Genomic DNA, 8,150 nt, shown 5'->3' with positions numbered 1-8,150 from the left:
ATGCTTCTCTCATCGGAATCTCTACTGCAACTCCTTCAACGTTTCATCAAAAACGCCATTGAAATCAAGCAAATCCATTCCCTCCTCATCACCAATGGCGATCTCCTTTCTATCCCCAATCCATCTACCTTCAAATGGACGACCACCATACTTTACAACACTCTCATCAGAGCTTACCTCAATGTTCATCTTCCTCACACCACTTTGCTCCTTTTCACCCACATGATTTCCAGTAATATCCCGCCAAATGCTCATACTTTCCCTTCAATCGCAAAAGCTGCTGCTTCTTATACAACCCCTTCGATCATTAGCAAACCCCTTTATGTTCAAGCCCTCAAGCGTGGAGTATTAGCCGATCCATTTGTACAAACTTCATTCATTTGTTTGTATGCAGAAACTGGTTGTGTTTCTTGTGCACGTAAGGTGTTTGATGAAATGCCTGAACCGTGCGTTGTTTCGTGTAATGCTATGCTTGATGGTTTTTGCAAGAATGGAGATATGGGTTCTGCGGTTTTGTTCTTTGAACGTATGCCGATGAGGGATGTTTATTCGTGGACTAGTATCGTTAAAGGGTATGACAGGAATGGATGTTACAAGGCTGCAATTCGGTTTTTTCAGCAGATGATCATGCAAAGATGCTTGGGAGATTGTTTTGCGGAACCTAATGAAGCCACATTCGTTAGCGTTCTTTCTTCTTGTGCTAATTCTGCTGTGGGAGGGTTGTTAAACGGCAAGCAAATACACGGGTACATCATCAAGAACGAAGATCAAGTAACTGCCTTTACCGGCACGGCACTAATAACTTTGTACGGGAAAACGGGTGGTCTAGAATACGCGATGAAAGTGTTTAAAAGCATGATCAAAACGAAAGTATGCACATGGAATGCAATGATCGGTGCTCTTGCTTCAAACGGAAAAGAAAAACAGGCCTTCGAAATGTTCGATAAGATGAATCTTGGAGGATGGCATCCAAACGCGATTACTTTTGTGGTAATTCTTGCCGCTTGTGCTCGTGCTAAGCTCATCGATTTCGGGTTTGAAGTTTTCTACTCGATGATGCCTCGATTCGGCATTCTTCCACGGATGGAGCATTACGGATGTATGGTTGATCTATTGGGTAGAGCAGGGTTTTTGGCAGAAGCAAGAGATTTCTTGAAAAGGATGCCATTTGAGCCTGATGCCACTGTTTTGGGGGCTCTTTTGGGTGCTTGTAAACTCCATGGAGATATTGAATTAGGAGATGAAGTGGCCAAAAGACTTCTTGAATTACAACCCGAAAAATGCGGGCAATATATACTTTTGTCGAGTATTTATGCCGAAGCCGAGAAATGGGAACGTGCTAGCGACTTGAGGAACATTATGGTCGGTGCCGGTGTTGAGAAACCTCCGGCATATAGTGTCGTTAACGCAATGTGAAGGGTTTGTTGGTACATAAAACCTATAAGCCACGGACGTCCGTCAATCAATCTGTCATTAACCGCTAGGTAAATCAAAGCATTTTGTTTCTTGATTATTAAAATACCAAATTCTTAACGAATATTCTCGCGGCGAAAGATCGTGGGAGGATGAGAGTTAAGGGGAGAAGCGTAAGAAGGGATTTGGATCTTTGATCACCTTTAATCTCAAAACTACCCATGAATCGCGTTTGATACAGAGATTGATCTGGTACATCTCAATGCATCTCATCCTAATGTGCATCCAATGATGGAGATCCCTTCTTACGCTTCTCACCTTAACTCTCCTTCTCACCGGAACCCAACCCATATTCTCATTCCAATGTAGTTATTTGACTTATTTTAGATACTTTAGTTTTAAGTTGATTCAAAGGTTTTTTGAAAATACAAGGGGGTGGTGTCTGATTGGTTCCAAAAATCAAAAGTACCAGTAGGTCTCAGATTCAAATCCAAGGAGAAATAAATATTTTCTTGTGGCCACGGATGTTCAAATGCAGTGACTCCGGACTATCTGCAAAGCAGGTAGTCGCCATGGGATTAGTCGGCTCGTATAACGAGTTGGATATCCAGGTTAATAAAAAAAAGGTTATTTGATCAGTGATAACGATAACTTGCAACGTTAAAAGAGTTGTTCTTGTTGCACTCTGGAAAGAGGCAATTCGATTGTTTGCAAGTAGAGGTGTACATAGTTTCGGGTTAAATGCATATAAATAATCTATTCAACTACTTCGACTTAAAAAAACTTGCGTAAAAATTATCGAGAATATCATGGTGCTAATTTAGGGATATGATCTTAAATGGTTTGTAATTAAATTTACAACCTCCTCATTTATTAAAGAAAAATACGACTTTATACAAAACGTCATGCATTTAACTAAAATTTGTTTTAAGGTTATATACCTAAAAATGTCTATGGTTAATTGTTCAACAAAAATGGAGCTTAAATTAAAATTTGAAACGTATAAATCAACGACGTCTCCAAGTGAACGATAATTTGGATTCCGGATTAAATTTGCTGGGTTGAACCGGTTGGGTTGATTTGTCTAGATAACCAACTGTCTTGATTTGTAAATTTTAGGCAACGATTATGTTCCGAGTCAAGTTATTTTTTTTGGGGGGGGGGGGGGGGGGGAGGTTCATATACGCACCTATTTGAAAGACGTGTTTTTTACAAGTCTTTCCAATAAATTCTTTAAAACGGGGAAAATGAAGTTTTGGAGATTGTGGTCGAATTTTTTGCTTAAATAGATTTTTTTTAAAAATAAGAAGGTAAAAGAGAGTATAAAATCCTTCAAGTTTAGAGAACTACCTGAAAATGATATCACGACAGAGATGGTTTTTTTTTAGGGGGTTGATATCCCCACCCCCTTACGTCACTTATTCGATCAATTTATTTAATATTATATTTTTAAATTACACTTCATACATTTGTAATTATTTAATTAATTTACTTTATACCTTTTACTTTTAAATTTTTCATTTTGCACCTTTATTAAATTAAGGTACATAATCGTATATCAACTAAAACATGTTTAAAAAATATCTTTTTATTTTAACAAGTTACACCATTATAATCGTCTCGTTAATACCTTCGAAATGAGTCCAATATTGAATAGTTTTTGAGTTAATTATATTATTATATATTATATACACTGTGAAAAAAATCGTCACTCTTCGAAATAAACCCAATAATGAATATTATTTGATTTAATTATATTATTATAATCGTATTTTAACTAAAATATGTTTTTATTTTAATAAGTTACATCATCRTAATCGTCTCGTCAATAACTTCAAAATGAACCCAATATTGAACATCGTTTTATTTAATTATGGAACTGTAATTATATAAATATCACAATGGTATAAAATAAAAATAAAGAAGTAAATAAATATAATAAATTTTTATAAATATATAAAGTATAAATATTGAAAAAAATTCATATACAAATATATAATTTAAAAATTATATATTTTTAATATTTTATTAATTAATAATAATATAAAGTTAATTAATTTATATAATTATTAAAAAAATTTTTATACTTAATTAATTAATAATAATATTAGTTAATTAATATATGTAATTATAATATAGATAAAAAACCTGGAGGATATAATAGGAAAGTATTTAAAAARTTGAAGGRTTAAAACTAAAAATATTAAAGGGTTAAAATTGAAAAATAAAATAAATAAATTTTAATTATTTTATTATTTCATATAGGTGGTGTATAGAAAGAATAGGGGGAAAAAATAGGAGGGAGTGGCGTTAGAATACCCTTTTTTTTTATCTATGATATTACCATCAATAAAAAAAAACTCTAAAGTTGAAAGTTTAAAAGAGAAAAACAATATTCTATTAAATGTATTGAATATTTTAATAATATAATTAATATTATAATTTTTAAAACAAATAAACTATCAAAGTTGAATATTATTCTTCAGATATTTAAAAGTGAAAAGGCTCCATAAATAACAAACGTGAACCACTCTTGTGTTGAGTTTCTTGACGTTGTAATAGATTTCTAACTTATTGGATTGGAAAATCATTATAATAGAATAGTTAGACAATTGCAGAATGATTAAGTGACTCTCATGATATATGAAAAATGAAATATAATTGTTTGGTAATTATTTACAATGAAATTAGGGCGCTTAATGGTTAAGGGAAACACATGATACAAAACCATTCAGTGGTAGACTTTTCTTTGCCAAACAAGATTCATCTCTTAATGATTCGAGTTGCAACAATTAATGGATGAAAGTTAAAACCATTTACTTCCAAATTAACTCAAAACCATAATGAAAGTTATAGACAATGTACAATTTTAGGTACTAACAAATCTCGATTTCTTTTCCATGTGGGACCCTACCCCACTTACAAGAGCTCACAAATGTCACTTTCATTCAATGTAAGACTCCTCATCGTTTATTTTGCTCATTTTATGGTGAGTAAATCAATCATGAAAACTTATACTTGTTGCTTATTGATACACAATGCATTCCTTTGGTTATTGCACAGCTAATCAACATGGTATGTGTAATATGCTCACTATAAATTAACTCCTTAAAATTCAAAGTCTTCCGATCGATAGATGCATTTTAACCTTAAGAAGTCGATAGCACGAGAAGCGATTGTGAGAACTATAATAACCAAGTCTAAATTCTTATCCACTAGACCATCATATAAGTTCACAAGCGTAGATGTGCGTGTGTGCATGTGTGTGTGTATATATATAGGGTCATGTTTTCATGAGACTGATATGTTTCTGTAAGACCCGTGAAACCAGTTGTGAAGACACAAAAACACACTGAACCTTCACAGCAAAAACACTGAAGGTAAAAAACAAACTTTCACAATATTTTTGTTGTGAAAGTTCAGTGTTATTTTATGGTCTCATAGCGGCAGGAATATAGGTTCGCTTCACATGATCCTAAAAGAAAAGAGTCACAAAATAGTTGATGATATAGAAAAATAGCATATAAGCAACCGAAAAGTACCATCAATAAAACGGAGTTCCATAACAGAAGCGAACCCAAGATGACAAGGGACGAGTCTAACGAGAAATAAAATAGAAAGAGCGTAAGCCATTATTCGAAGATATTATCTTCGTTCCAAAATAAATGAGCTTTTTCCTTCGTACATTACGAAGGTAAAAGCTCGTTTAATTTGATACAAAGATTGTGGTGTTACTTACCAGAATGCTGAATGATTAACCTCCAATTCCACCATCTTTCTTACCAAGCTTTTCAAAAAGGTTCTTGTATGCATCATCTGCTGCTCTGTTCACTGCAATCAGCTTCTTTAACTTGTACATTCCTCTCCCAATAAATTCATTGTTGATGTAGATTTCAATTTCCCCTGTTTTGTTCCATAGGTCTTTGGCTTGTGGTTTAACTCCAATCTTCTGGCATGCTTCATTGAACTTCGCAACAGGGTGCAACTTCAAGTTTTCAGGAGTGATTAGGGGCTGTAACAACCGCTCAACGACCTGTAAAACCCGAGCTTAGGTCACCATAAAAGATGTCATTATAAACTGTACTGATCTGCATTTGTTTGCTTTCAGATAAATAGCCATTTATCTATGCTGCAAAACACTTAGGGGTTGTTTGTTTACCTCTTAATAGTTCCATAAAAAGGCAACCTCTGGATCGCTAAGAAGTAAATCTTGTTTGGCAAAAAAAAAAAAGCTTCTCTCTTAATAGTTTTAAAACCCTTTGAATGATTTTGTATCTTGGGCCTCCCTTAACCATTCAGCGCCTATTTTCATTGTAAACAGTTATCAAACAATTATATTTCATTTTACACTATATCATAAGAGTCCCTTAATCATTCTGACCACTTAATCATTCTGCACTAAATCATTCAACAACTGCCAAACAGCCCCTTAGGTTCTGTTCCTTTAACTGCGTTCTCCAATTTGGAATGAAAAGAGAAGAAAAAGAAAGGGAAGGGAGGGAAAAGAAAGTTTTTTATTTGTGTTACTGAAAGAGAAGGGAAAGTAACGGACAAGGGTGGTAGCGTGGTGGATGAGGACAAGGGGGCGATAAAATCAAGCCAGTTTCAAATCTTGCCGATATATATGTGTTTTATGGCCACTGGGAGATTTACCTCAGGGCTGTGTGAGAAGCCTATAGTCATAATTTGTCATGGAATTAGTCGGGTGAAGCTTGGGATCACCCATTTCCAAAGAAAAAGGGAAGAGGAAGGTTTTTTAATGTTCTTGAACCAGATCTGGATTATAATGGGTTCAAGGAGCATAAATTTGTAAGAAAACAATTTATAAAGACATCATATGTATCAAATTCATATAAAAATGGTGAAATCTTAACAAAGATTAACATATTTTAACAAATGGTTGAAACCATTAAGATACTGTTACTTCAGTTCTTTTTAATTTCTTGCATATGCTAATCATTGGCCTTTAAAAAGAAGTGTCCCACACCAACCCCACCAAAAGCATATACAGGAATTATGGTTGAACAAGCTTTTTAAACCTTTTTTAAGGTTTATTTCATAGGTCCTATTGACTAATGTTGATTATTCGCGTGATAACTGGACCAATATTGCAACCAAGAAATTCCAAAAGGTAACGAGATGCAACATGTTACCTCCCAAGTAGCATCCATTGATGAATCCGTGTCGATGAAGATGGCACCAATTAGTGACTCAAAAATATCGGCAAGTACTTTAGGCGGATCAATCATACCATGCGAATGTAATGGGTACTCATTGATCCCTTCCATGAATTCTTGAATCTGTACTTCAGCGACAACAAAGAAAAATCAGATGAAAGCAATGGAAACTTTAGGTGGTCATCATTCCTAGACTTAACCATCTCTACAAACAATGTACTGATCTGCTATGGTATAATGGTAATATAATCTGATTGATGGCCGATGTCAGCATAACTAAAAGTAACATGATCTTAATTGAACAAAACGGATGAATGGGGTCACAACAAAAGTTTCAAGCATCTGTGTCAAACAATAAGCTCTAACAACAAAGCATCATTTCTGATCTGAATATGAGTTTATTCTTAGCTAGCCTTTGTTTTATATGGGTTTCAAAAGAATCTATGTGATGTGATGTGTACTTTTGATCTAAATATGCAAAAGGTAAGAAATAGAATTTGGGAAAACTGACAAAATTCAATGAAATACGTGTGAAAAGGAATAAAAGGACGAATCAACAAAATTCAATGAAAACAACCTGCAACGATAAAACCCTAATTTTGCAGCAATTTGTAATCAATTGATTTCTGAGGAAGAAAAAAGGTTATAAACATTTAACTGAGCAATAATCATCGAGATTTGTATGAAACTGAAAGAACAGACACAAAACCTTTTCTATAAAATAATTCCGGTAAAGTAATTGAAAAGAAGACATATAGAATGGTAACTACCTGTCCATCGAGAAGAGGTTTCCGGTGGCGGAGATATTTATGCAGGTCATACTTCAATGCCGCACGAGCCAAGGCCTCGGTGTCGACATTGGCGGCGCGCAACCGAGTCAACTCACCAGGCGCCATATCAGGGTAGTGAAAATAATGTAGCTTAGCAATCACATGGTTGAGAACCGAGTCGCCTAAGTACTCGAGCCGTTCATACGATTGACAATCCTCGGCTTTGTAAGAACCATGAGTGAACGCTTCCTTTAACAACTCCTTGTTTCGAAAACTGTATCCGATGATTTCCTCCACCTCCATCAGGCTCGCCAACGGCGGTGGTGTTAGCTCGGACTCCTTCACCGATTCATGAACATGTCGTTGCTCTTCTAAACCAAGGTTTTTGAAAGAGAGAAGAACTTCATCATCTTCCATGGCGGCCGGATTCGTGAATCAGAAAATAAGGGTTTGAAATTGGGGAAGATGATCAGCGTATTGAAATCGGAGATTTTGGAGATGAAATCAACTTGTGGTTGGGTTTTCTTGTTGGAGAGGATTTGCAAAGTTTGACTTCGTTACTTGCAAGGAAAGGGTGATGTTGACTCTCAAATAAATTACATTAAATAATATTTATTAGGATAATATTCCAGGATCACGAAGGCTCCGTTTTTAATAAACTAGAAGCGTACTCGCGCAATGCAGCGAGATACATCATGATTTTAATATTTCATTTTATTCTTTATCTCAGTCGATGTTATAATATGGCTTTATGTGATTTTGAGAAAACGATGATGTTTTTATTTTTGAA

The 8,150-nt window shown here is 34.7% G+C and overlaps 2 protein-coding genes across 2 annotated transcripts; one reads left to right on the top strand and one right to left on the bottom strand.

The window, feature by feature from the left end:
• Window positions 1-1,489, top strand: LOC112517333 (putative pentatricopeptide repeat-containing protein At1g10330). Its single transcript, XM_025124730.1, has one exon. The coding sequence runs from the start codon at window positions 1-3 to the stop codon at window positions 1,414-1,416; it is 1,416 nt and encodes a 471-aa protein (XP_024980498.1). The 3' UTR covers window positions 1,417-1,489.
• Window positions 1,490-4,954: 3,465 nt separating this feature from the next.
• LOC112517201 (ribonuclease 3-like protein 3) lies at window positions 4,955-7,877 on the bottom strand. Its single transcript, XM_025124562.1, has 3 exons — window positions 7,361-7,877; window positions 6,567-6,713; window positions 4,955-5,446 (listed from the first exon to the last, which is right to left on the bottom strand). The coding sequence occupies exons 1-3, from the start codon at window positions 7,775-7,777 to the stop codon at window positions 5,168-5,170; spliced, it is 843 nt and encodes a 280-aa protein (XP_024980330.1). The 5' UTR covers window positions 7,778-7,877; the 3' UTR covers window positions 4,955-5,167.
• Window positions 7,878-8,150: the final 273 nt, after the last annotated feature.

Source organism: Cynara cardunculus (assembly GCF_001531365.2).
Source record: "Cynara cardunculus var. scolymus isolate 2C chromosome LG 8, CcrdV1, whole genome shotgun sequence".
Taxonomy (NCBI): Eukaryota; Viridiplantae; Streptophyta; class Magnoliopsida; order Asterales; family Asteraceae; genus Cynara; species Cynara cardunculus.
Note: the sequence above shows the minus strand (reverse complement) of the source record. Positions and strands in the feature narration are given on the sequence as shown.